Source organism: Cricetulus griseus, chromosome 7 (genome assembly GCF_003668045.3).
Source record: "Cricetulus griseus strain 17A/GY chromosome 7, alternate assembly CriGri-PICRH-1.0, whole genome shotgun sequence".
In the NCBI taxonomy this organism is placed as follows: Eukaryota; Metazoa; Chordata; class Mammalia; order Rodentia; family Cricetidae; genus Cricetulus; species Cricetulus griseus.
Genome location: NC_048600.1, coordinates 99071755 through 99098652, shown reverse-complemented (window position 1 = coordinate 99098652; position 26898 = coordinate 99071755). Strand labels below are relative to the sequence as shown.

Here is a 26898-nt window from a genome sequence, read left to right as displayed (position 1 = left end):
GCAGCAGGAGCTGCGGACACACAGCTAGTGGCCAGCAGAGGGAGCCCAGGCCGCGGGCCTGGGACGCGGGGACTGCGATGCGGAGCGGCGCCTCCAGGGCCAGGCTGTGCCCGGCGCCGGCGCCTGGGGCCTCGCAGCTCTGCACGCGGCTCAGTCGTGCAGCCGAGGTGGCCGAGGTGGAGCTGCCAGGCAGATAGGGGCACCCAGCCTTTGTCCCCGCCTCACTCCCTTCTTTGGCGCCCACAGAGCCCCAGCCCCGCGCGGCCCACAGAGCGCACAGCGCGGTTCACTTCGCATCGCAGCGTTTTATTATTCGCTCGCTTCGTTCTCCCTCTGGAGCAAAAAGTGAAAACCTGAGGTGGGGCCCGTGGGCCGGGCGGGCAAAGCCGGGGCGCAGAGGCTGAGGGGCCCGCGGAGTGGTCCTTCCCTGGGGTTCAGTGCCTCCCCCTTCCCCAGCAGTCAAAGATCCTGGGGCCCTGTACAATATAGATGCTCATGTAAAATGAAAAAAAAATTAAATGCTATGAGTTAATCTCTAAATATATGTACACTGCAATGTACACCTTTGAATAAATTAATACGAATTTGCATCTTCTGTGAACCTTAAAGCTTATTTACACAAATTACCATTTATTTCATAAATATCTTTTGCCCCCTGGGGACTCAAAGCAGAAGTGCAACTTCCTCCGCTGACCCAGAAGTAGGAATGGTGCCTGTCTCTGGTTGGGTAGAGGTGGGAAGATCAAATGGACAGGACTCCTAGCTCGAGTCTACACTGACTTCAGGCTTCTCTGGCTCCAGCATCCTCCATCCCAGTTTCTCACGACGTCCAGGCCCAAGGCCGGGGATCGTGGGATACTCTCCAAAGAGAACACCTCTCTACCCTATGCACGTTCTGGCTTCCGAAGAGACTTGGGACTCCATGCCCACCCCTATAGTGTTGAAAGAAGGAGGTACCATGTAGTTGACTCTCAGATCTGGATCAAATCCAGTGAGTGGCTCCAGTGCGACTGTGTTGCGGGTAGACTGGTTCCTCCTTGAGGTCCCAGGGAAGCGGCCCAGATCCCCGACCTGCCACACGAGGCTCTATTCTGACTGCTGAAGCCTGCTTTTGCTCTTTTATTTAAATAAATACCCATTCTGTGCTGTACACGTCCCAAGCAGCCGAGGCAGGCAGCCCAGCCCCGGAGGCTCGTGTGGCAGCGCAGCAGCCAAGCAGCCCCCTCACTTGGGCGACTCCCGGCCTGGGGAGAGGGCTCGCTGGCTCTCCAGCCCACTCACCAGTCTCTGGATGCTCTGCAGTTCACTGGCCGCCTCTTTGGCTGAGCCGCTGGGCGATAGGGCCCCACGGGATGGGCCCCCCACTTTTCGGAGAGCCAGCTCAGGCAGTGGGCTGGGCTCACGGCTACTTCCGCCTGCAGCCTTGGAGCCCTCCGCAGCTAGCCCGGTGGTAAGGAGGCTAGTGCTAGGTGGGATGGTGACCGGGATCTGGTAGGGGCTGAAGCGCAGGCGGGGTCGGGCACTGCCCAGGAATGGGCTCCGTGATAGGGAACCAGCGGCGGCGGCGGCGGCAGCTGCAGCACTGGTGGCAGGTAAAGCGGAGGCAGCGGCGGCCGCTGCTGCCATGTAAGTGTAGGGGTAGGGGAAGAGGCCTCCGAAAGTGGGCATTGGGATTCCCTGGAAGAAACAGAAGGAGCAGGGTTAGACATGTGTCTGAAGGATGGTAGCCTGAATACTACGATTTGATACTCTTTTCCTTACTCGAACCAGAAGTCACCATAAAACCACAGGCTCACAGGTGGAGGATGAGCCCGTGAGCCAGGGCCAAACCCTGTGAGTCCATCACCTAGGGTGAGAGGCAAAGGCCTGGAGTTGCCCTGCTCTGTCTGATTTGGTTGGTATGGTAGGGGTAAGGGAATAAGCATTAGCTGGCTAAACTAGTATGGGCAAAGGCCTAGAGGGAAGGAATGCTGCAGGCATGAGGCCAGGTGGGAAGCAGGCAGCTGGTACTGTCCTATGAGGTTCTGCTCATCTAGAACAGTGGTTCCTCCATGCAGGTTTCAAGTTGTTGCAAGATGCTCAAATATCTTGCCTGCTTGCCTGCCCACCAAGGTGCTGTCTCACCAAGGTGCTGACCAGTTCATGAACTGGTCTGAATATTTGACAAAGAACTTCTGTGGCAGCAGAGGACAAAATGCAGAGTCTTTGCTGGTGGATAGCCCAGCAACGAGGAAACCTGGACAACCGGTGCACTCAGCTCATGAGGCCCTGATCTGAGAATATCTGACCTTTGAGATAATGCCCCAGAGTGTGTGTGTGCCAGTGGAGCAGGCGATAGGGGACTGACATATTAGAATCAGAGAAATCCCAAGTCCTGGTTCAAACAGGGAGAAACCAAGAAGCAGTTTAGCTTGGGGAAATGGAAGGGCAAACCCCACTGTGCACTTCAGACCTGGCACCTCGGGCTGGGAGGAGGGGAGGAAGCTTCGAATTTCTCAAGACTTGGCTCCACCTGACACACAGCTATGGCCTTACCCCCTAACAGCTAAACCAATTGATTTCTCGTGAGCTCTGGAATACACTCTCCCTGGATTTGCACCTACTGACCAGGCTGTGTCCAGAAATACTGGCTTCCCTATGTTCTCTGTAATTCTCATAATCACCAGAGTTTGTTTGGGGGAGAGGGGATTCACACCCATAGAAAGCCAGGGGTACAGATCAACCCCCCAGCCCAGACTCATGGGTGGTGCCCCAGACACTGCATACACCCTGAGGATAAGCTCTAAGCTCTGTTCAAAAACTCATTTCAGAGCCCCACCCCCGACTTTACACATATTCGCTTCTGAACCAAAGCCACGTTCTCAAAAATCTAAACTCCTGTTTTCCTTCCCTGGAGATAAGATCTCAAGGGTTCAATTTGCCAGAAACCTCAGAGGGAAGAAACTGAATGAAGAGATTCCAAATCTTTCCACAGGGAATATTCCACCCAAGTAACTAAAGAGGCTGCTCTGCGCATCCGATCTCCTTATTGTGCCGCTGGCCACATTTTCATAAACTCTCCCCTGGGAACTCAGAATTTCAGTAGGAGGCTGTTAAGGAACTAAGCCCCCTTCCCTGGATGTGGCTGGAGAGTCAGGGGACTCAGAGTAGGGCAAAGACCAATCCAGTTACTTATCAAGGCAGGCAACTTCCTGGAGGACCTCTAAGGTCAGGGATATCTATGAGGTGAGTCATTTTGGTAGTCAACTGTCCAGAAAATAATGCAAAATTCCCTCTTCCGTTCGCCCAGCCTACAGCATCTTTCAGAGCTAACCATGAAGGTTTTCCTTCTCAAACGTTTCCTAGGGCCAGAAAAGTGAATCCCATAAAACCCAGGAGCAACCCTAGCTGGTCAACCAGAAAAGTGTTGAGAGGCGCACTCTCACCCCTCGCTAGGATTATAGAGAAGGACACAGGCCCAGAGAGGACCAGGAACTTTCTTAAGGTCACACAGGGTTCAGAAGCAATGCCCTGGCTAGATCATGGGCAGGCATTCGGTTTTAACCTCTCAGGACCTAGATGGCTTTCCTGTAGACGGGATTTGGTCCCTCAGAGGATCTGAGTACCTACAAGACCTCTCAGGCTCTCTGCCCATCTCAGCCACCACCAAGCTGCGACCCCCTCCTTCAGCTGCTCTGCCGGCAGATCACAAGCCTTACCTGAGATGCCAGCATGTGCTGGGAGAGGTGGAACGGGAAGGGCGCCGCGGTGCTTGCTGCGCTGGCTGCGGGACCCAGCCCGCCTGCGTCCAGCCCTGCCGCGGTTCCAGGCCCGGCGCCTCCGCTATTGCCGCCGCCTCCTGCCACCGAGGCTAGCAGATGACCCATGCCCATGGCGGAGAAGGCTCCGGGGCCCATAGCAAATTGTCCTGGGTGCAGGAAAAGAGGCTGACCAGCTCCCAGCGGCCCAAAGAACTGCTGCCCGTGCAGGTGGCTGGAGAAGGCCAGGCCTGGCAGGTGGCCCGCACCCAGAGGGGATGCACTGTCTGTCTGCACCACCAGCGGCGCCAGGCTAGGCTCCTTGCCCTCGCCCGCGTCCTTGCGCCCCTCGTCCTTCCTCCGGGCCTCGGCGCGTTCCTTCTCCAAGCTCCGCAGGCCAAACGGGCCGTCCCCACCGCCCTCGGTCGGTTCCTTGCTGCCCCTCTCCGGGCTGCGCCGCTCCCGGGAGCGTTCGGGTTCGGTCAAGCGAGCGGGGCTGGTGTCCCGTGGAGGACTGCGGCCCAGGGGCGCTGCTGCGCGCTCGTCTCCCGGGCGCTCCGGCTCAGGGTCGCTGTCGGCTGCGCAAGGCTTCTCCTCGGCTGCGGGGAGAGAGGGAGCACCCGTTACAGGGGCGCAGCCGCAGACCGACGCGGCGCCGGGTCCCGGGGAACACTTTAGACAGACCAGCTGTTGGGAAGGTCAAGTTGGGAGAGCTTCTAGGGGCAGCTGCAGGTCACACAAATCCAAAGCCCCATTCTTACAGTGGAAGAAAACGAACTCCGGAGAAGAAAACCGTATATTCAACCACTCATCCCACATGGGGTCCGACTCCAAAGCCTACCAAATGTCCTGACTGCCAGGGGCAGTCCTTACATGGGAGTATCAGACTGGAAATTCCCGGTAACTTTTATCCAGGCCTGAACAAAAGACCGACTTCAAGGGGCACCCTACGGGGACACTTCCTTAGTGCGTCTTCCCTGACTCGGGTCAACCACCACGCCGCTCACCTCGGGCCCGGTGCAGGCGCAGGGGACTGGGCGCTGCACTGGGAGAGGGCGGAGGTTCACGTGCAGGCGGAGGGTCGCAGGACGAGGCGTCGGACTCGGCGCCGTCACGCTCCGGTTTGCAGTGTTCCTCATACAAACGGAGAGTCGGCAGCGTTAGCTGCTTCCTGAGGGAGAGAAAAAGGGGCGGTTAGCAGTCATCGCACCCCTCCTGTGACCGGGGTACGTGCCACCGGCCACCCGCTGACGTCTCACCTTTTCTCCCGACGGCCATTCCCGGTGTCCCGGAAGCCCTTGGCAAACGGGTTGTTGTCGATCTTCAACTGTGTAATCTGTGGGACCGAGGAAGCGGCACTAAGTCAAGACCTGGCTCGGGGCACCCCGAGGTCAGCGCTACCGGCCGCAGAGTAGAGAGCCGGAGTAGGGGTTGGGGTGGTGCCACCCGCCCGGGATAGGAAGCTGGGAGGTGAAGCCGGCAGGCAAGCATCTAGGAAAGTGACAGGGTCTCTTTCTTATTCAAGAAAAAATAATCCCTCAACACGCACACACAGGCCCAAGCAAACAAATAGGCTCATGTAGTCACTTGGGTTAAAACTATTACGAACCTGAGCACTGACAAACAGTACCCCGACAAAAAGTCCCCGTACACCCAAGCCCGCAGGTCTAGGCAAGGGCAAATCATTGCACTCACAGGCCCAGATAGGCAAGTTTACAAAAAAATAAAAATAAATAAACAAGTGGCAATAGAATCCAACGAATTCACTAGCTTCCACATGTAGCTAACACACTACATATAGTGTATGTGGCCAGGCAGACCCATGGTTTACAAAGATACAACCAAAGACACTAGGGCCCTCTCAGTTAATCCATTATGATCTATGAGGGCTCAGACAAGTAGAAAAAGCCCTTTCACCTGAAGGAGAATTCTCTTAGTTTTTCCCAAAGGGCCTGGGGCTTGTATGGACCCAGACAAGTGGCTTAGAGGAGCTCACCAGAGTTGTGCCACCTGTCCCACTCTCTGGCTCCTGTGGAGAGTAAAACTTGGAGCCTGCGTTCTTAGCATCTGTAGAGCTTGGGCAGATTGCCCCAGGCGCCCTCTTTTCATTTAGATTCCCAGTCATGAGCCAAGAAATGAACGAATAAAATGTAAAAATGTCAGCGGGAGCCTGAGTCTCTACTAATTGCTAAGTAAACATCTCCACTCCAACTATGGCCCAGCTGTTTGAGTGCCTCAGGGGAGTGTGTGTGTCTGTGTGGGTATGAGAGGGAGCCCAGGGGATTTATGTGGGTGCTGCTCTTGCAAGTCTGAGTGGGTGGTGAGTTCTTCAAGCTCTCTGCCATGCCCCTGCTATTGGGTGGGTTTGAATGGAGGTGTAGAGCCTGTACATGTTACAGGAAGTCGATGGTTGTAGGGACCGACCCCACTTCCCGCCCAGCACACCTTGTCATTCTGGTAGGCAGTAACAGCGATGAAGTCCGTCTCTGGGAAGACATAGGTGCGGAAGGTGCTGTATGGGAGCTTCAGGATGTCATTGGCTCGGACGATGTGGAAGCGTGGCTGGTACTTATGCATGGAGTTCAGGATGGTCTGTGAAGAGCATGAGGTTCAGCCAGCCAGCAGTTCCCTGCCCTGTCCTAAACCTTCCTACTACTGGGGACTGACAGCTTTTATTCTCTCTCTCTCTCTCTCTCTCTCTCTCTCTCTCTCTCTCTCTCTCTCTCTCTCTGCACTTCTTTTTCTACTTTTCTCATGTTTTTCTTCTCACAAGTATTTTTTTTCTATTACACTTTCCAGTTGGAGACAGAAATGAAACAAAACAGAAACAAACAAAACCCAACTCCATGCTTTGGCTTCCCCTTCCCCTGGCATTGGTAAACTCCTGGAATACTAAGGAAAGAGAAGTGTGTATAGAGGAAGGTCCCCCGGACTGCCCATAGTGCAATAGGAGCCCCCACCCTTGCCCAATGAACCCCCACCATTGGCTGAGATTTTGGCTCAAGCAGAAATGGAGAGTTCTTCATACTGTCCCTTGACTAGACATCTGCCTGGCTGGAGGGAAAGGTCTCCAAAGAGCTCGTGTTTAGTTTCTGGATCCTCTAGCCTTAGGTGATGGTTAGCTACAGGAGTAAGTCTTGGCAGCTTCTCCAAGTTCAGCATCTATAACCCCATATCAGTGTGGCCTCCACAGGATCTGAGCTGCTTGACCCGTTCCCTGTAGCACCTGCCTCAGTCTGGATTGTAGGAGGGACTCTCAAGACCCTCACAGGAAGGAACTGACAATTCAAACAGCCTGGAAATTCCCACCAACTGTCCACATGCTCTTTCCCAGGCTTGCAGAACAGGGGCTGTGGAAGCCCAGGCCCAGCTTACCTGGGCCACAAGGCAGTGACCCAGACAGGGCCATTCTAGGGGGTTCAACTGATGCACCCCTCTAGAAAGCCTGTAGCTTCCCTCTATCCACTCAACTGCAGCAGAACAGCACCCAGGTTCTCAACAGCTTCCCACTCTGCCCACACTCACAAAGCCATGCTTGTCAGAAATGTTGTTGGTCAGCTTCAGCTTGTGAAAAGCTACAGGTTTGGCCATCCACTGCTCCCCCGTGGCCGGACTGTCCGGATGAATGTACATGCGTTTGGGCATCTCCGGGTCGGCCTTGCCTGCCACCATCCATCGTGAGTTGTGAAACTTATAGCGGCAGTCATCAGCAGCCACAATGTCCATCAGCAGGATGTACTTGGCCTTCTTGTCCAGGCCGCTGACTCGCACCTTGAAGGGGGGGAACATCCGCCTCGGAGGGAGGGAAGGGGGACACGCCATTGGGACCCGGCTCTTCTTTGTCCCTTTCTTTACATTCCTGATGACAGGACACCCCTGCCTGAAGTTACCCCATCTATGTTTGCTATAAACTCCTCTACATATGCTGTGCTCTTATTGCTACTGGGAAGACCCAGCCTGCGGCTGTAACTCCCGAGGCATCTCTTTTTCTGCTGGCCAGAACTTGTTTTCTAAAGCCTTGAATGAGCTTGCACTCGGGTCTGTGGACTTTTCCTCCACTGTGATCTGAGATGAAGGATGGTGCCCAGGAAAGGAAAATAGGCCCTTTAGAAAAACGCTGGGTTTTCCTAAATTGCCCTGAAATTCGTTCAGAGGAAATACACTCTTTGGGCAGGGTTCACAGAAATAAATTAGTAAGGTCTTTGTCTGGGGAAACGATATATATAAAATCTTGATCTGGGATCCTGAGCCTGGAGTTCGGGGGAACAGGGTGAACCTGAGGCCTGTACTCTCAGAGCCTGAAGTGTTGGGAGGATTGGGGCTTGGGTTTTTCTTCTGGCTTTAAGGCCTCAGGAGGTGGCTGGTCTTGAGCTCCAGGCTCCAAGGACAAGCAAGACTCTCTCCAAGGCCTAGTTGTGGGCTCAACAACTCAAGACCCGCTGCGGGAACCGAACGGTCGGTCTGGAGCTAGCAGGCGGCGGAATGCTAGTCCCACTATGGACTCCGGGGAACGGAGCGGAGAATCCAGGAAAGGCTCATTCTCCTAGGAGCTCCGAGACCGACCCTGAGGCAGAAAAGCGAGACCTCAAGGGGTAGAGGAGACCCGCTAGGGCCGAGCTACCAGGGCTTTGAGCTCAGAGCGATTGGGACTATTCTTTAGGAGCGTGTTTTCGTTTTATTTCAAGCGAGGGATGTTCGCTTTTCTTTTTCTTTTTAATTCGCTCCGGTGCCAAACGAAAAAAAGTCGGCTTGCTTGTCTGTGGAGAGGAGCGTGGCGCCAGGGCCGGAGCGAAGTTGCCGAGAGCACTAGCCCGGTGCTGGTGATTGCTGTCCGGTCCCCCAGCCCGCCCGCCTGCCGGCCTACCGGCCACCCTACCTCCCGGACTTGGTGATGACCATCTCGGTGCCCAGCTTGTGGAACTGGTCCCACAGCTCCTTGGCCTCCAGCGTCACCTTGGGGTCGTCCTCCACCTCGTCCTCGGGTTCCAGGCTCTTGAGCGAGCGCAGATGCGCGGCGGGCGGGTGCGGGCCGAGTGCCGAGACGTGCAGCCCCGCCTCGGCGGCCGCTGCGGCCGCTGCAGCCGCTGCCGCTGCCCCCGCCAAGCCCGGGTCGGGCAGAGGCTTGGCCAGCGCGCCGGGCGGTAGCGCTAGCGCCGGGAAGAAGGAGGGCTGCGCTGCCGCCAGGAAGGCGGACATGGGGAAGTCGGCGGGCCGTGGCGCGTGGAACGGGTGGTAAGCCATGGCGCTGGCTGCCAGCGCCGGCTCTCTCATCGGGACATCCGGCCCAGGCACCCGGGAGCCGGGGCCGGGGCCGGGGCGCGCGGCTCGGACCCCCGGCCCGGGCGGCGGCGCGCGCGGAGGACTGACGGCCCCGGCGACAGGCGCGGCAGCGGCTTCTCCCGGCTCCCCGTCCCGCGCACCTCAAGGGGAGCGGGGGCGGAGGGGGCTCTGCGCGGGGCTGGGCTGGGCTGGGCTGGGCTGGCCTGGCCGGCTCCGGCGCCGGGGACCACGCGCGACTGGTTAGATCTTGTCCTGATCTCTGGAAAACTGTGACTATCTCACATGTCCTGCCCTGCTCGGATCCCCTGCGCTAACGAGCCAGGCCCCCCTTGATTGCTGATTTTACGCTTTTTGGACCAATTGTGGGTCTCCGGGGGCGGGGTTTTGACAGCTCAGGCCAAGCTCTGGACGGGAGGGGGGGCCAGGGAGAAGGTGTCGGAAGCCTCAGCAGTAAGAAAACATGTCAACAGAATAAAATATTAACCAATGACGGGCAAGCGGGCCCCGAGACCCCTCCCCCTGGCCTGGCCCCCACCCCGCCGCCCGCGCGGGCCACTGCCTGGGCGAGGGCTGGAAAGCCTGGAGGGCCGATCTGACCCACCGAAAGTGCCCGAGGCAGGGGGCGCCCGGGTCCCAGGGCCTTGGGGAAGGACCCCAAGCCGCATGCCGGCCCCAAGTGCAAAGCATTGACACGTTCCAGAGAGGAGAGGGGGCGCCCTTTCCCTCCCGCGCCCGGAGGCCCGGCCGCTCTGGCCTGCGCCCCAGCCTGGCCTCCCACCCCACTCCCGGTCACCGCCCCGGGTCCATGCACTTCGGAGGGAGGCTGCGGGCACTGGAAAGCCAGGCCGGTGGGCGGGCAAGTCAGGCGGCTCGGGCGGCCGAGGTCCCGGAGCCGAACTCAGGTAGCCGGAGCCGGTGAGTGGGGAGCCATGGCAGAACCGTGATGGGGCCGGCGCGGGCGGGAGCGGGACGCGGCCTTGCCTTAAGGAAGTGAGGGGACCCCTCTCACCTGGGTCTCCCCTCACAGACTCAGGGCCCTGAGGTTCCAGGCGGGCCCGACACTTAGCCCAAAGTAGGTCTGTGTCAGGTCCCCAACCTGAAGCCTACTGACGAGTGGGAAAACGGATCCTTGGGACCAGGTAGGTGAGCGCACCTTCTGCTGAGCCTAGGGAGGTACCGCGCTGATTGATGCTAGACCTCAGATTCTCCACACGCGCCAGAACGAATTTTCGCCGCATCCGGTACTGGAGATGCAAGTCCATCTCTTCCTAAGCACCAACATCCTTTCTTCACTAGAGTTTGTTTCCGTCTTTTGGAAGCTCACGGCGCCCTAGTTCAGGAATGCTGAGTAATGCGGGTGGGAATCGAGGTGTCTGCCAGCATTTGTGAACACCCCCTTCGATGATCAGTCTTCGTTTTCTCTCTGGCGACGGCCGGTGTGTGTGTGTGTGTGTGTGTGTGTGTGTGTGTGTGTGTGTGTGTGTGTGTGTGTGTGTGTGTGTGTGTGTGTGTGTGTGTGTGTGTGTGTGTGTGTGTGGTGTGTGTGTGTGTGTGTATGTGTGTTTGTATTTGGCGCTCAGTGTGTTGTCCTCGGTACACATTGAAAGCCATAATCAGGTGTGTCCAGAGTAAAAAGATCATACACTTGCCTCAAATAGGGCTGGGGTGCGGCCCCTTATGCTTGTTTGTGTGTGTGTGTGTGTGTGTGGCGGGGGTGTAAGGCAGGGTATGAACTAGCCAAGGTCGACACTCCCAGCCAAACAACCACTACAGGTGAATTCCGCAGCATCAGCCCTGTGTTCGAAGGGTGGGCACCTAAATCCATCAATGGCCCAGGCAGCTTGCCCCTCCGTTGTATACAGCAGGTCTCAGAACACTTGGTAGCTGACCTCCCAGAAAGGCGGTTAGAGGCCAATCGCCCCCGGCAGTGCGGGGTTGAGACCAGCAGGAGTCGTTTGGCCTCCACGACCCTTTCCCCTATGTTTCTGAGCCAACACCAAGCGCTTATAATTTTTCATAGCTGTGTATATGCCTGCTCCACCGGGTTTTTCTTTAGGACCTTACTCTCGTCTAGGTAGTCCTTCTCTGCCCACAGTGGATCTTCAGTTCTAGCTTCGCAGAGTTTCACAGCTGGGGTGAGATCCATTGCAGATTTGCCTAAGTTCCAATTTAAACAGGATGTGTCCCCTCCAGGAGAGATGTGTCTCAACACACTTGGGTAGTTGTGAGGTGAACAAAAAATAGCCAGGTCAGCTTTCCGAATTAGCAATACATCTGCTAAATTGTGTGTATGGGGACAGGCATGTCAGTACTTGTAAGAATTGTGTATGTATGGATGTATGTATTTGGATAATTTCCTGGGTAGCATACGGTAGCTGGTCTACCAGTCTGTACCCTAGATTTGAAACACGAAAGTATGAGTTATTTGTCCACGAAATCCACGAAACCGGGCAGCTATGGCTCAGTGGCTGAATTAGGGGACCTGAATCCCACCTAAGGAGTTAAGAACCTGCCCTGCGGCTGATCACAGGCTTTTTCCTGGCAGGCTGGGATTCCACCAACCGCTCCAGCCCACCATCCAGCAGTCACCCGGAGGACCTGCCTCAGACACTCTTAAGATTCTTTATCGACCCTCCCCAATCAAACTTCTGCTTAGAATACCCTTGGATCATCGGAAACTGGCGCTGGGGCGGCCCAAGCAGCCTCTCGAGCGGCGCCTTGCGGCTCGCAGCTCCTCCTCCGCCCTACTCTCGCCTGGGTCTACCCACCCCCCACTCTCCTTCCCAGGAACAGGCGCCCCTGGGGGAGTCCCCCCGGGCAGAGTGTGCGTGTCTCTTTAAGAGGCCCCGGGGGGCGCCTCGCGGGCCGCCCGGGGCTGGAGGGGGAGGGCACCGGCGAGGGCGGCTGGCGCCAGGCGGCCGAGGCTCCACAACAAAGCTCCGGCCCCTGTCACTTCGCATCGGCCGGGACCGGCAGACGGGTGGGGGACGCGCGCTCAGCAGCCCCTCCCTCTCCCAGGCGGTCCTGGGAGGGGGCGTCGGGCGGGCGCTGGTCCCAGGCCCCTTTCGCGTGGTCCGTACTCTTAGCTTCCCGCAACAACCAAATCAAGCACCGGCAGCCTGGCCCGGATAGGACTGCAGTCCCTCTTTTGGCCCGGTAATATCGAGCATGGCCAAGAGACCAGGCTAAGCCCTCTCTCCTGAGTTGATCCTCAACATCGCATAGGTCCCTGTGTATAGGCGGAAAAAGATTACGCCACAACACCTGTAGGTGTCTGCATGCGCGACCCGGAGTGGATTTGTCTGAGCCCGAACAGAGTGGATGCGGGCTGGGGGATGTGTGGTCCTGTTGGGTGAGGGGAACGTGAGCGCTAGTAATTGGGCGCTAAGCGCGTCTTGGCAAATGAATGTGACCAGGGAAAGCCTGGGATGACATGTGTGGCCCTATGCTTAGGGAAATTGGTCGGGGGAGACACTAGGCGCATCCGTCGTTCCCTTCCACAGCTTCTCCACCGGACCCGCGCCTCCCGGAGCCTTGGCGCCAGCTAGCCCGGTTAAGCAGTGGGGCTGGGCTCCCCCGCGGTCCCGGGTCTGGCCAGGCTGGGGGCCGCGGCCTCAGTGACCCCAGCCCGCGGCGGCCCGGCCTGTCCCGTCCACTTAAACAAATTGCGGCTGACAGGCGCGCAGTCTCCCTGGAGCCGCAGCTCGCCGGTTGCCTCTCTCGTCCCAATTACCCAGCGCAGGGTCTGGCCAACAGGCTGGGTGCGGCAGGCGACGCGGGAAGAGCGGGCTGCCCGACCCTCTTCCTGGCCATGGCGTGGCCCTCGTCTGGTGCCAGGACCAGCCAAGGGCCACTTCCTCGTCAGGTTCTGGGAAGCAATGGAATAGTTAGCGACTGTGTGGCCCAGTGCCTGTCTGTCAGTTTGATGCGAAGGCCCAGGAAGGCGAGGCCCAGCTAGGCAGCCTTGCCTGGGGGCACACTAGCACCGGGAGTTGGCGGCGGGAGCGACATCTCCCTGTATTTTGAGAGATCATAGTGGTTAGGAACCTAGGTGTCCTTGTCGATTTTGGACGACTTTCCCCAGAGTTTTTAGGAATCTTATAACGCCTCTAAACTGCTGAATATTCTGAGCCTTGGTTCCACGGGGTGCAGCTGTGGCTCTCTGTACAAGCAAGGCTACAAAAGTGAGGTGCAAGTCTTGAACTTGAGCCTGGACATGGGTTTGGTGTTTGTGATCTCAGGAGAGGGAACCAGCTTGAGAAGGGCTCCTAGGGACTGGCTCACCTGCAACAATGGGGCGTGGCTGGTCGGTGGGCACTCAACAGGCTGGTTTGTTTTGGCCCGCACCAGGAAGGGAAGGCGGGTTCTCTGGAGTACCTGGGGCACAGCGCGGTCACAATTTGCTCTGCCCCTGCCCCACCACCGTAGTCCTGTTCCCACCAATGAACTCCCTGGACTGTAGCCTCTGAACACCCTTCTGCCTTTCTGACCTGTATCCTGCCCCCTTACCTTAGCCATGCTGCCCCCGCTAGCACAGCTCTACCCAGTACCTCTCCTTAGAGATATCCTGAAGCCTAAAGCTGCAGGCAATTTGCCTAAAGTCACGTAGCTCCTGGTGGAAAAGCCAGAATGGAACCCTGGAACCTCAAAAAGGCACACACACACAGATCCCAAACCCACTCCTTAGAAAGGCATTTCTAAGTGGTGGCATTGCTGTCATGCTCAGAGAGGAAAGCCACACCGGGCATTCTAGGGTTTCAAACTGGGCTCTGGATTTTAGGACCAGGTCCGCAGGAGGTAGTGGGGGAGGGATGGGCTACCTGGGGAGCAGTTTCAAAGCCAGCCAGAAGCTCCAGCTGGAAACTTGAAGAGACAGGACCTAGGAGTCAGTGAAATGGGTCTGGGATTGTCTGGGGGCCACTGGAGGGAGAGGTCAGCTGGAATCTAAGTGGCTGTACAGGAACTGGCCAGAGCACACGGAGCAGCAAGGTGCAGACAGGGTTCAGCTGACTGACTAGCTGTGTGAATCCATGACCTTGGGAAAGGCCCTGCCCTTCTTGGGACTCAGGCTTGTCAGCAGCAAAAACAGGTGGGTGACATCTTTGGGTTTACAGCTTGTGATTTGTAAAAATTAAAAAAAAAAAAAACTAGTATTGAGAAATTCCCCAGTTGCAGCCTTCTGGCTGTATGGCCTGGCTTCTGCATGCCCCTGGCAGGGTTGGCCCTGATGTCTATGCTTGTGTGTGATTTTGCCCTTGGACCACTGAGCCTTTTATTGAATCTATCTCAGACAGTACCATGCCTTTTGAGTTGCCATCCCAGTCCCCATAAGCCTCTTTCTAGACCAAGAAGATGTTTTTCTTCCATCAGATTGGGAGAGAGCCCTGTAAGTAGGCAGTGCTGTGAGAATGAGGAGGTCACTTGCCTTCCTCAAGGTCACCTGGCCAAGCCACAATTAGATTCGTGTTCCGATGACCTTCTGAGTGATGCTATCTTGAGGTCTGGGAGGGGAGTTGCAGTGGGGAGGTGGCGGTTGTTTTGGATGTTATCTGTGGAGGGTAAGAGGCTGGCTGCTCTAGGGCTAGTGGCAGTAAGGTCCCCTGTCCAGATCTCACCTCCAGCTGATTACAGGCTATGGCTGGGTCCCTAGCCTTCCCAATTAGCTGGAGGCCAGGCCCAGGGCCTTTCAGATAACCTGAACTCCAAAGGCAGCCGCTATGGGGCCGGCTTATCTGGGCTCGCTGATCCTCACCCCTCCCCCAGTTACTTCAAGTTGCCCTGACTGCAAGCAGATGAATAACCAGATTGTCCTGCAAGCTCAGTCGCAAGTCCAGGACTACACCCACTACTTTCCCTGACTGGAGGAGGCCACATCTGTTTTCCTCCCTACTGTAAAAGAAGGACTGGACCAGGGTCAGCAGGTCCCCTGAATGGTCGGGAGTCCTGGCACCAATGTCTATTGTCCCATCCATGTTCCCAAGGGGCCATGCTTTCTAGAGCTTCAGTACCCAACCCGGGCAGCCAAGCCACCAGCTGTGTGGACAAGCAGCCTGTGGTACCCTCCTTCTGTCCTCTGTTGACTAAAACGGTGCTCCAGCTGGGGATGGGGGCTGTGCCAGGCACATCGATGCTGAATGCTGCCCAAATGGGGAAAAGCTGCTGTCCTGTGGAGTCCCAGCTTGCCAGGCCTGGGCCTTGTATTCCAGCAAGCTTCGTTCTGATACAGGGGTTTCTCAGCCCTCAGGAGCCCAGACAGGAGGCACAGTGTGAGTCGGGTCTTCTCCCCATAGGGTCAACTGATCTGCTGGAGGAAACTGGATATTAAATTTCTCTTCAGGCACTAGGGGTGGGAGGGGGAATATGGAGAGGGCGGGGGCCCAGGAGCTGCCCCAACTCTGACCATATGGTTGGGTGGGAAGGGCTGCTTGTCTGTGACCCCAACTCTTCTATTAAAAACCATCTTAAAGTACACCTGGCTCCGTGGGTTTCCTTCAGTCCTTGAAGGCCTCCTCGGTGGTCTCTGAGGTCTGTGGAAGGAGGGAGGGGCTACAACTGCGTTAGCCTCTCTCCCTGTTCATTGCACTTTTGTTGTTCAGTTACTGTCTTCCTGCCACACTGCTCAGGTCCAGAATAGGAGGAGGGAGGGAATAAAACAAGAATTCAGGCCGGGTATGGTGGCACACGCCTGCAATCCCAGCACTTGAGAAGTGGAGGCAGGAAGATCAGGGTTATACTGGGCTACATAGTGAGTTTGAGGTTGGCCTGAGCTACCTGAAACCTGGTCTCCAAAACAAAACAATAACAAAACCCAAGAGCTTTTGATCTGAGATTGTAGCCAACTTTCACAAGATACCCAACTTTAGTTCACAAGCTCTCTGTTTTCTGAGCTTGAAAGAGAGGTTATTCCCAAGGGCCCTAAGACAAGGTCACAGGCAAGGGCAAGGTCTTTTCCTAGAGCAATATATCAGGGGCTGGACTGCCCTCTATGTTCACTGGTGGGGAGGTCCAAGCTTGGTGCCTCCAGAAGTCACAAGCTCTCGTAATAGCCAAGAATCTCGAAGACTGGGCTTCAGTGAAGTCCCATCTATTTCCAGCAGGAAGGTTTTCCTCCCCTTTCTTTCACTTGTACATAGTGGGGGGTATGAGGGTTGGGAACGGCTGCCCATAGTCAGACCCACATGACTTTGCTCAGGGTTTGGAGAGGACTCTGACCCCAGCAACTCAGGGATGGACACCAATTGCAGCGTGATTTATTGGACAAGACGTGCACTTTTGACATGGCCTCAGTAACCACGGTTTCCTTCACCGAACAGTACAGGACCAGGGTACAAGGGCTTAAAGATAAGACAGACAAATTCTCCCCATGAGCCAACAGGGAAGCAAGGGCCAAAGGGAGCCTCTTTCCCTCTTCCTTCCCTATCACTCTGGGCTTCAGTTCACTCCTGTCTTGGAGGAAACTGAGCAGGGATACCTGGGGGCAGTGTGCATCATAGCCTGGAGTGGGTTAGGGCTGACATTGTCCACCAAAATGCCTGGCTGGACCATTCAACTTCTCCCCACCCAGGCCCTAAGATCTGGCCACTGTTCCAGTCCCCCTGTGGGTACAGTTAAAAAATACAAAAGCGGATCCGATGCGGGACATTATGTGCAAAGAGAGAAGGGACTGAGTTTCTGCAGTCTCTTGGCCACAGCCCCCAATGACAGGAGCGACAGAGGTCAGGGTGTGCCCAAGTGTTCTGGAGGTCTCTTCTCGTCCAGATAGGATGAGCAGCTGTTGTCACTAAGCTTAGGGAAGGTGGGGTTGATGAAAGAGGAGCAGAGACTGAGAAGGGTAGGGCCAGAGGCGTGCGCAGGGTGTGTGTGTGTGTGTGTGTGTGTGTGTGTGTGTGTGTGTGTGTAGGGTGGGGGCTTCTCCCTGACCCTCTAGAGGGTGAGTGGGCCAGCCAGTCAGAAGCAGGTGGCTGGTGCCTATGGGAAGCCAGTGGGGAAGAGGCTGAGCGGCTGGCTCTCGTTGGTAGGGAGCGGAGATCGGTAGCCATCGAAGTTTCTTGGGATGCTGCCACTGGTGGAGCCTGAGCTGTTACTCAGAGTCTCGATGCTTCCCTCTCGCTGAAGTTCTGCAAGACAGAGGAGAGGGCCAGGCTTGGTCAGAGTAGGCTGGAGGTGGGGGCACACCCTGGGCCTGGCTGCTCACCATGAAGCCCCACTGTGGGTTCACTCATATTCTTTTGCAGGGAGGCTCGTGGCCACCTGCTCTCCATATGGGTCAAGTGGCAGCTCAGGACACAGGGTGACTCAGACAGGGGAGAGGAAGCCCCCTTGGCTAGAAGACTCCAGCTTTTGACTTGGGTGTTTTTTTCACTGTGAGGGGAAGCCTTGAGGCCAGAAGTATAATCCCCTGATGTCCTGTGTGGGTGGCACCTACACACACTCATGCTCAGCCAGCATTCTCCTCCAGTTCCTCAGTGCATACTATCCAGGATCAGCAGGTGGGCAGCAGCCAGGGCAAGAGCCTGCCTACCTGATCTGTCCCTACCTGATCTGTTGCTCTTCTTCTGGCTGACCTGTCCTCAGAGCTCCATCCCAGCTCAGTCACCCATTGTTCCCTCATTCTCACCCACAAAAGCTCTGCTAGCCAAGTTTGAGCTTGCTTGCACCTTATAGAAAGAATATGCCTTCGCTGTATAATGGGTTCCTTTTTGAAGGAGAGTCTATTCCACTAGAGAGAGGGTCCCCTACTTGCATGAATATTTCCTCTTAGTCCCCCCTGCAAAGTCTCCTGGAGACCCACAGAATGGATATGATGAGTTCATCTGTAGAGTAGCAAGGTCCCGTGGCTCTAGTTCCTGCACCTCCACACTGATATTCTAGAAATGGCACCCAGACCTATCTTGTTTAGCTGTGGTAACTGTAACTCAGCACCTCTTCTACATCCAAGACAACAACTGGGGCAGGCAGAGGGCTAGGAATAGGATTCCCTGCTTGCTGGATTCATTTATTGGTTTTCTCAGGGTGGTCAGTTCCTGTTTCCTCTTTGCTCTTCACTGTTGGCTCTGAGACATGAGCAAACATATGCATAGTTTCTGGAGTCTTTTCCAAGCTCAGAGGTGACCTATAGCTTGGCTTCTTCCTCTGAAGCCTGTGATTAGAGAGTTTTGTTTGTCTACCTCAGGAGTGTAGGATCTCAAAGCAGTTACTCGAAACATCACAGTATACCCAGCAACACACTCATCTGATATGGCTTCAGAGTTCAGTACCCAGTCTGTCCCCACCCCAGGCCTTTGCTGCCATACACATGCAACCACAGCTGGCTTTGGTTAGGGAGTAAGGGGTCATGGCCTCCACTAGGTTGGTCATCACCAGCCAGCTACTCCCACACTTTGAAGGCCACACTATAGCCCAAGTTGAGCTGCCCAGCAGCAGTATGCCAGTCAGGTCTGGACCTGAGCCCAAGGCTAGATGAGCACACCAGGATATTATAGATTCCCATCAGGGTGTAAGCACTGTGAGTAGTAAGTAGGAGGGGGACCAGGGACATGGGCCGAGTACTGGACCCTGGCTTCCTATGGGGCCTTGATCCTGGGAAAGCCACGAGCTAGCTCTGTATGGGCAAAAAGATGAGGCAGGGGGCTGCTCAGATCTTTTCCTCCTGCTTAGATTTCAGGTTCACCTTCATATGGGGACAGGGCCATTGTGTCACTAGAAGGGAAGGACTAAAATGCAAAGGGAAGGCCCTGAATATTAGTGAGCAAGCAGCAGACTCCAGTAGAGTTCCTTCTCTTCTCTTCTTTTCCCACAAGCAAGTCCAGGAGTTTCCCAAAGAAACCCAAGGACCCAAGTAGCTTCAGAGGCCCATGCCCTCCTGCACAGCCATCCTAGCACTAGGGGGCGCTGACAGCAGGGCCAGAAGGGCAGGAGAGGAGAGCAGGCAGTAGCAAGAAAGGCAGGGGCCTCCTCAGGATATGGATGGGATGGATGCAGGCCCAAGAAAGACCGCCCCAGATAAAGAAGCCAGAGAGGCTTCTTTGCCGAGCAGAGGGAGAGCCCCAACAGTCTTGATACAAAACGCGACGTATCCACACTGCCAAAGAAGCTGAGGAATCCACAGCCCAAGCCCAAGCTTGGCAACCCACTGCCCCTCGGCATAGGCCCCAGCAATGCCCCTAGCCATCGTGGTGACCCCACCACATGAGTCTGAGCGGATCCCATCAGATCCCATCTATCAAATGACAGTGCAGGGTTACGAGATGGATTTGCTCTCTTGGAGGCCAGGCATGGCAGAACTACCTGGCTCAAGCTTTCTCTTTGTTACTTAGGCCTGGGAGAGATGGAGCCCGGCAAGCCTTCTCCTTGCCTCCACATCCCAGGGTACCTAAGATTACACTGACTTTGTCTTCTTTTAATATTGTCCTAGTTAGCCTGAACTGGCCACTGGGTCCCCAGATCAACATCCTTATCCACTCAAAGCCAGGATACTCTACAACACAACATCTTGTTATTCCTCCACTTAAAGACCGTCATTCACTCCTCAGGGTCCCTAGGCACTACCAAATGGCTGTTCACAGCCTGACGCTCCTGTATGGACAGCTTGAGGTCACCAGGCCCCAGAATGCCTGCTCGTCTCTCTAAGCCTTCTATGGGTGTCCATTCTTCTGTGACCCTGGATGTGCACTGCAGAGCCCCGAGGCCTACTGAACTCTGAATTTCCACTCCTAGCTAGGCGCCTTGAATGCTTCCAAGTGCATCAACCCCCTCTCCCCACCCCCCTACACCCTGCAGGAGGACAGGCCCTGGTAGGGAGTGTGTGCCTCATCTCTACTTCCCCAGTCACAACCCCCAGGATTGAAAAGTAGCTTGTGCACAAAAGCAATTTCTGGAATGAATGATGTGGTGGGGAGACATGGGGCTTTTCTCTGGCATGAACTAATTAGTGGCAGAAGCCGGGGCTTGGCTGGTCCTGGGACAGTCTCTGGGGTGCTTTCCTATGTACCTAATGTCAATCCACATCTCTCTTTGTCCCTCCAAAGACGCAAGAGTGACTTTGTGTGGTAAGTGAACATGGAAGGAGGGGTGATGCACGCTGGATCCCCACTTGGGATCACCCCACCCAGCCCTAGGAGCAAGCGGCGAGTGGAAACGCGTGGCCTTACCTTCCTCCATCCCGAACGCATGCTTTGTTACTGTTGGGTTGCTCACGGACGCTGGGCTGTTGGCATTGTTTTTTTTTTCCTTTTTTTTTCCCTTTTGAAAAGAAAAGCATTGAGGAATCTTTTTCTTTTTTTCCTTTGAGAGATATGGACAATGATCCAGAAGTACACTGATCTCCACAAGCAGGAGAGGGCGGAGGGAGGTGCAGGGGTGGTACACGGGAAGAGGGCAGTCTTGCAGTAGAATTCTGCTGTCCAGGACACTGGCATGCACGTGATGCAGCAGGAGACTGACCAGTCATGGGGGGGCGGGCCCAGAGGTAGAAGTGTTGTGAATCTTTCAGTATGGGGTGGGGGAGAGGAGTCACACCGTAAGCATAACACAGCAGCTTCTACAAGGGGACGCACAGGGGACACACAGGGACCTATGGCCCATGCAGTGCCAGACAGGACCCCATGCAGGGGGGTTGCTGGGAGAGGAAGAGGAAGGAGGCAGGCTGAAGAGTTTTCTGGGGGTACCCTGGGCATTTTGACTCAGTACCTGGGTTTGGCTCAACCCCCACCCCCACACCAGACCCCCCCCCAGATCTCAGCAGCTTTCCTGCAGTACAAGTAGACTCCCGTTGAAGCCTAGCAGAAACCAGCCAGGGCCAGGCAACTACACAGGTTCCCCTAGCAGCATGGAGTCTGGCCCATGGGACATGGCTATAAGAAAGCTTGTTCTCCTGCCCACCCCTACCTCCCCACCAGCAGTGACATGAGGAGGAGCCTGAAGTAAGTCCTCAGACTCAGACTATGCCCTCGTATTCTCTAGGGACTTGGTGACCCTGGAAGGTGGGAGTGATAGCCCTACAGGGAGAGCTGGCCCTGGGGTAGGCCACAGAATGCCAGACTCCAATGCCCATTACTGCCTATGTCCCCAGTGGTCTTGCTAGAAAACAGGCTTGTTACTATAGCTGATCCCCCAATGGCACAGGTTGGGATGGGCAGGCCACAGGGAACAGGAGAGGACAGCAGGGGCAGCAATGGGGAGGGAGAGGCTTCTGCTCTCACAAAATAAATAAACCTAAAGAGGAGGAGGCCTTGTCTTTATGTTACTCACCACCCCCATCCCCCACTTCCACATGGTGCCTATCAAACTCCTAAGGCATCTCAGGGCAAAGAGAGGTGGCTGGCCTCTCAGAAGGACTCCGGTTACCTGGGAGCATCTGCAGAGGTACATACAGGGAGAGGCCATCATACTCGATTTCTGTGAGGAGACAGGCACAGCTGCCCCTGTTCCTCATCCTACGCAGTGGGTACAGTCCCTTGGCCAAGCATGAGTTGCTGTGCCATGGCTCTGGGAGCCGATGAGGGGAACGGTGTTGGGATGATGGCATGACTTTTCATGCATCAGTTACTATACTGAGCATCATGAGGTCCGGCTCCCCGTCCTCTGGGGAGGGAGGGGGACACTGAGGACACTAGGCCTTAGTGAGACTTGGCCACAGCTGTGGCAGCCTTAGTAGGAAGAGGGTTCCCGCAAAAGGCCAAAAGTGAACTCTGCTTTGGGCTGGGCATTCTTCAGGTCTGACTACCTGAAGTCTGAGGGCCCTGGCTGGTGTGGAGCTATGCGGAGCCCCGGTCCCCAGGATCCGAAGGACCCCCTTGGACTTGCAAAGGCAGTGCTGTTCGTGTTTGGAAGAGGGTACCTGGGGGCCCAGGCTCAGCCTTGGGGCAGTCCTGGAACTTCGGCCACCACAAAAGGATAGAGGGCCCCAGCTCCTGCCTGCCTCAGCCAGTCTTGCTCTGTGCTCATGAGTGCCAAGATGCTGCTCATTAAAGGGATTAGTGGAGCACTTTTATTAGGTCCTGGCTGTAGCCACATACCCTGGTCCTAAACTAACCACCCAAGCTGCCCAGTGGGAGTGGGATTAGACCTGGTGGGAGGAGGAGTCTGCCCCTACTGAGGTTCTGGCCACTTCCTGTGGTGAAGAGGGCTACATCTCCCCTAACTGTCTGACTCAGAACTTCAGCCTGAGGGAAAGGCAGGTGGGTAGGTAGGCCCATCTACCTGGGATGGAGGAAGCAGTCTAGGGTTGCCTTTAAGAGCACAGGCTCTGGCCACCTGCTTCCTGGCGACTTTGGGCAGGTGCCCTGGGTTCCTGAGCATGAGGATAACAATGTCTGTTTCAGAGCCTGGCCGCTGGAATGAAATTAAATAATGCATGTAGAGCACATCCCAAAGTGCTTAAAGCTTCCAGTCAGCAAATGTGAGTTACTATTATTGCTGCAATCGAATTAGTCACTGTGATTATCCCCAGGACGTCAGGGCCCTCTTTAGCCTCCTCCCCTCACCCCGCAGCAGGTGGCCGTGCCACCCAAGCCCCCACTAGCTCTGCCTGCACTGGAGCCTGGGCAAAGAGTCTTTTTAATCAAGAGATGGTCCAGGGAGGAAGATGGCAGATTCGTGTTTACAGCTTTTCATTTCCTTCCTTGCCTCTTTCCAAACACCCTCTCCCAAGATGGAGAATAAATCCCTAACCCTGTTGACATGCATTGATTTTTCTTCCTCCTGCATCTACCTCCCTACTCTCCCACATTAGTGGGGGCTGTGGTTAAGACCCCCTGCTTGGGGTGAGCTTGGTGGGAGCTCAGGGCAGTGAATGGATACAGAGAAGGCAGGCAAGTGCCCTGTTTCACCCAGTGCCTGGTGCAGGAAAGATTTGTAAAAAACAAAACAGTTCTCAGTTCCTTCTGCTTGAGGGTTCTTGGGTGGACAGGCAGGTGTATGTTGGGTGGGGGGGGGATGGGGTGTCCCCTCATTAAGAAGTCAGAGGGACCAGCATTTTCCCTTAAAGGGATAAAAGTGAGCAGACCAGATGACCGACCACAGGATAGTTACAAGTTTAGCAAACTGGTTCAGATGGGGTTTGTCCCAAGCAAGCCATTTGCCATTTTGTTAGCAAGAAGCTTGCACACCGGGGTTGGGGCAGGGGAAGGGGGGGGCAGCGCTGGAACTAGCTAGGCAAAACAGTACAAAAAGGAAGAGAGGGAAAAAGGAAGGGGGAGGAGAGAGAGAGAGAGAGAGAGACAGACAGACAGACAGACAGACAGACAGACAGACAGACAGAGACATGGGGAGATGGGAGGCTTGAATACTTCCTGGGGCTGAGATCTGGACAACTGGCCCTGATGAAATCTGGGAGGTGGCTGGACCTGGCAGACATGGTGAGGAGTTATTTGTCTTATCGAGTTCAAGGCCTGTAAACTGCTGTTCTCTTAGAAGGTAGCTGAGGGGGTAGAAGCTTGTTCAGTGGGGACATAGATGGTGTTGGCTGAGATTGTTACTAAACTGTGACAGCACCATCAGAGACCACACTCTGGGCTGGAGTCAGTCTTGACCACCAGGGCCCCTTTTTGAGGAGGATAAAAGTACAGTAGTTAAAAGAAACAGCTTTCCTTTGCACTTAACATAGCTTCCTGCTCTGAGGCTGCCTGGCTCCTCTGGACCTTCCCTCTACGCCCTCTCCAGCCTTCCTTCCCATCAGCCTTCTAAGCTTGCAAAGATGCTAACAGTCATGGGCTTCTCATCCTGGTGAGGTCTGGAAGGGCTGGGGGCTGAGGGCTAGTGGAGACGGAGACCAGAGTCACCTTTCTCCTCCAGCAGGGTCTTCGGAACTTGCCAGGCTCGCCTTCTCAAAGCTGCAAGGCTAAGGTTGAAAAGGCTCCACCTATTCAGATCATAGGAATCCTGGTTTGGAGACGAAAAGCAGGGCTAGCTCTGGCCTGCTCTTATCTCCGGGGCTTAACACCTATGTCTGAACCCAGATCCCTGGCTGGCTGACGCCAGTCTTCTGGTGTCTTACTACACACAGCCTGGCGCCCTGAGTGCTTTCGGAGTGCAGCTGCCTGGAGCAACAGAAGTCTCCTTCCTGGCCAGGTCAACCCTCAGGACTCCCATGAACACACTTGCCTTTCTCTTTGCTCAGCTTTGCCCTGACTCAGATGCCCAATGAGACACAGACCATCATGAGAGAATGAGGCTAAGCCTATATATATGGCCTATCCTGTCCCCCAGCCATCAGCTGCCAGCGGTGAGGGCAGATCTCAGGTGTTTTCAGCTCGGGGAGCCTTGACCACAGGGCCATGCATGGTGACTAAGAGCCTCAGTTGCTACTGTGGAGAGAGACCTGAGGCCCAAGAGAACTTAGATGCTCCTGGGTACCCACAGTCTTTAGATAGTGACAGTGGTGGCCAGTACTAGGAAGGGGCAATACTCAGGGAGACAGATGGACCAGCAGAAACCCTTAGCTCTAGCTTCTACCCAGAAACCTGGCAAAGAGCCCCTGAGAATTCAGTTCTCAACAGCAGGCTAGTGTGGTACCAACACCACTGCATAGGGGCCTGGAGGCAGCTGAAGCCCTGGTGGGTCCATGGGAGAGGGGCACACGGTGACAGGAGATAGGTACATTGGAAAGCCAGAGGAAGGAGAATAAAGCAGGGGTGTGAAGGGGAGGGTGAGAAGCTCAGCGGGGGAGGAGTTCTCAGAAGGAGGCCTCTTGTAGAGTTCCATCTTGTCTTGTGGCCACATGGTCTCTAGCCTCGCTGCTAGAGCTGACTAAATGAGTCTGTGTATGCATGTGTGTATACGCTTGTGGTGGGGGCGGGGCACTGGAGTTCCAGGCAGCCCTGATTACAGCATGGCCCCACATCTCCTGTACAGCCTTTGAAGTGCTGAAGAGCAGCATCAGGTTGATGGGTGGGGTCTAGTCAGGAGACCCACTGATCTATTGGGGGCTGGAGTCTACCCACCCATGAAGGGAAAGTCTTGCACCATCAGGGATGCAGTACCCAATTCCCAGGAAAACCACACCATCTGAATCTCCCTAAGTCTTAGCTTCCAAGGATAAGACAGAAGGACCAGTAACTCATACCACATCCTTCACCACTCAGTGAATTCCCACCCCCGCCCCCAGCACCCATCATATTAAAGTAACTCTAAATCCTGATGAAGGCTGAATCCATTCTGTCACAGAAGACTATGTGAGGGGACAGAAAAGGCAGAGTTGTCCTGGCCCACACTTTTTCCTCTGAGGCAAAAGCTAAAGCCAAGCTTCAGTTAGCCCTGACTGAGCTCCCTACAGAAAGCCACAAGGAAGAGGGTCATGGGAGGGACATCGCTCTGGCTCTAGTGCTGTCACAGAGTGCTGAATAACCTGGGCAAGTCACTTGCATCTGCAGACCATGAGGGACAGTGTGCATGGTGCTGTGATGGGTGTGCGAGGCTCTCAGGAGGGAGATAGAAGGGTCCCTGAGAAGCACAGTACTTGTCAGGGACACCTGCTACCTTCAGAGGGTTGAAGGACCTGGAGCAGACATCTCACCCAGAGAGAAGCAGAAGTGCTCTTTCTAGGACCGGGTTCGGAGCCTTGGTAGATGCCATTTAAGGCTGACTCAGAGTTGAGCAGCACAGAGACATATCTTTGGGGATGGAGGAGGCCGGGCCCTGTGCTATGGGATGACTTCTTGGTGTGGGACCTAATGAGGGGTTAGGTGGAGTCTCATGAACTGGACATGTGTGTTCCATCCCACACAGTCCTAAACAGGATACACTTGGTGGGAACCAGGTGCTCGGCAGCTGGTGCTGACCAGCCTGCCTCCTCAAGTCCAGCTACGAGGCCTGGAGGCCCCAGCCTAAGCTGTCAGACAGGGTACTTTCTGGGCTAGCCTCCAGCCTTATGAGATAGCACAGAGCTTGCAGACCACAGGAGAGATGCTACGCTTTGAACACTGTTGACCGGTGGGGGCTGGAGCCACATCTGGTTCTCATTTAAATGTCCAAGTGTAATTAAATTCTCTGCGACGCAGCGGAAGATTTTGGTAAGAGGTGGCTTTACCCCCTCCTTTCCATCAGGGCTAAGAAATCAGCTTCTTGTTCCACCAGCAGACTAACCCTCTTTCCTGAGGCTGGCCTGTTCTAGTCTGAGAGGGCAAAGACTTACCCCCCCCCATCTGTTTGTCTTTATTCTTCCTCCCCCCTTTCCTTCCTTTGTTCCCTCCCTCTGTTCCTTCTTCACAGGCTCTCACTGTGTTATACAGGCTGGTCTTGTACTACGGGGTTTAAGAGATCCTTCCACCTCAGCCTCTTGAGGAGCTTGAACTAAGGTATGTGCCACTGTGCTCTGCTCCCCTTATCTACTTTCTAGAACATATGGTCTGGGGCTAGCATCAGGTATGTGATACACAGGGTGCCCTCCTCCTCCCCCCATGCTGTCTACCCACCAGAGAGGACAAAACTGCAGGCCTGTGGCTAAACAAGTCCACACTGAGGGCTGGTGGGTTTACCATTCTTCTGTGAGGCTCTTCCCTAGCCCTGAGGAGGCAGACACTGTGGCTGGCTAACCTCAGTGATGCCAATCTCCTTCCACTTTATGGGATGACCTCTAAACTGTACTACCCCTTATTTGTAGCCCCTTATGCTAGGAAGTTCTTGAGAGTGGTGATTCTGAGGTCATCCCATTCTGAGGTCAAGAGACCCCCCCACTCTGTACACTGGCCCTAAAGCCCAGGGTAGGTTGAGGAAGGCACTTTCAGACACTTGCTAGCCCTCACTCTGTGACCTCAGGACTGTTGCACAGGGGTGCCCCTTTCCCAGCTCTCCCTGCCCTCATATACAAAGGAGGCATCAGTCTACCAGATGAGAGCAAGAGTGATGTCTGAGCCATGAAAGGAATGCCTCGGGCCTTCATCTA

The 26898-nt window shown here is 55.4% G+C and overlaps 3 protein-coding genes across 10 annotated transcripts in view; 1 reads left to right on the top strand and 2 right to left on the bottom strand.

Annotated features, from left to right (window-relative positions):
- Positions 1-290: 290 nt before the first annotated feature.
- On the bottom strand, positions 291-9495 carry Tbx2 (T-box transcription factor 2). Its single transcript, XM_027426389.2, has 7 exons — positions 8614-9495; positions 7263-7530; positions 6183-6329; positions 4997-5073; positions 4745-4908; positions 3699-4336; positions 291-1677 (listed from the first exon to the last, which is right to left on the bottom strand). The coding sequence occupies exons 1-7, from the start codon at positions 9006-9008 to the stop codon at positions 1225-1227; spliced, it is 2142 nt and encodes a 713-aa protein (XP_027282190.1). The 5' UTR covers positions 9009-9495; the 3' UTR covers positions 291-1224.
- An 8-nt stretch (positions 9496-9503) lies between these two features.
- On the top strand, positions 9504-15486 carry LOC118239197 (translation initiation factor IF-2-like). Its single transcript, XM_035448141.1, has 3 exons — positions 9504-9580; positions 9625-9932; positions 11563-15486. Exons 1-3 carry the CDS (start codon positions 9504-9506, stop codon positions 12147-12149), a joined length of 972 nt encoding a protein of 323 aa, XP_035304032.1. The 3' UTR covers positions 12150-15486.
- Positions 15487-16243: 757 nt separating this feature from the next.
- Positions 16244-26898, bottom strand: part of Bcas3 (BCAS3 microtubule associated cell migration factor) — a 487638-nt gene continuing 476983 nt past the window's right edge. For 4 of the 8 annotated variants that reach the window (XM_027426382.2, XM_027426386.2, XM_027426384.2 and 1 more), the window contains 2 exons: positions 20168-20258; positions 16244-17134 (listed from right to left, as the gene is read on the bottom strand). In XM_027426382.2, the coding sequence (XP_027282183.1) occupies positions 17098-17134; positions 20168-20258 (128 nt within the window). In that variant the 3' untranslated portion in view covers positions 16244-17097. The remainder of the gene's footprint in view (positions 17135-20167; positions 20259-26898) is intronic. The other 4 variants (XM_027426380.2, XM_027426385.2, XM_027426383.2 and 1 more) reach the window with 1 other exon arrangement.

What these genes read in the sequence shown, in the direction of transcription:
- Tbx2 (XM_027426389.2), bottom strand. Translation starts at nt 9,008, where the DNA reads ATGAGAGAGCCGGCGCTGGCAGCCAGCGCCATGGCTTACCACCCGTTC. An exon ending in TTTCTGACAAGCATGGCTTT is followed by an intron (nt 6,330 to 7,262) that starts GTGAGTGTGGGC and finishes TGCTCTTCACAG; the next exon opens with ACCATCCTGAACTCCATGCA. An exon ending in AATGGCCGTCGGGAGAAAAG is followed by an intron (nt 4,909 to 4,996) that starts GTGAGACGTCAG and finishes TCTCTCCCTCAG; the next exon opens with GAAGCAGCTAACGCTGCCGA.
- LOC118239197 (XM_035448141.1), top strand. Translation starts at nt 9,504, where the DNA reads ATGACGGGCAAGCGGGCCCCGAGACCCCTCCCCCTGGCCTGGCCCCCA. An exon ending in CCGCGCGGGCCACTGCCTGG is followed by an intron (nt 9,581 to 9,624) that starts GCGAGGGCTGGA and finishes ACCCACCGAAAG; the next exon opens with TGCCCGAGGCAGGGGGCGCC. An exon ending in AACTCAGGTAGCCGGAGCCG is followed by an intron (nt 9,933 to 11,562) that starts GTGAGTGGGGAG and finishes TTTTCCTGGCAG; the next exon opens with GCTGGGATTCCACCAACCGC.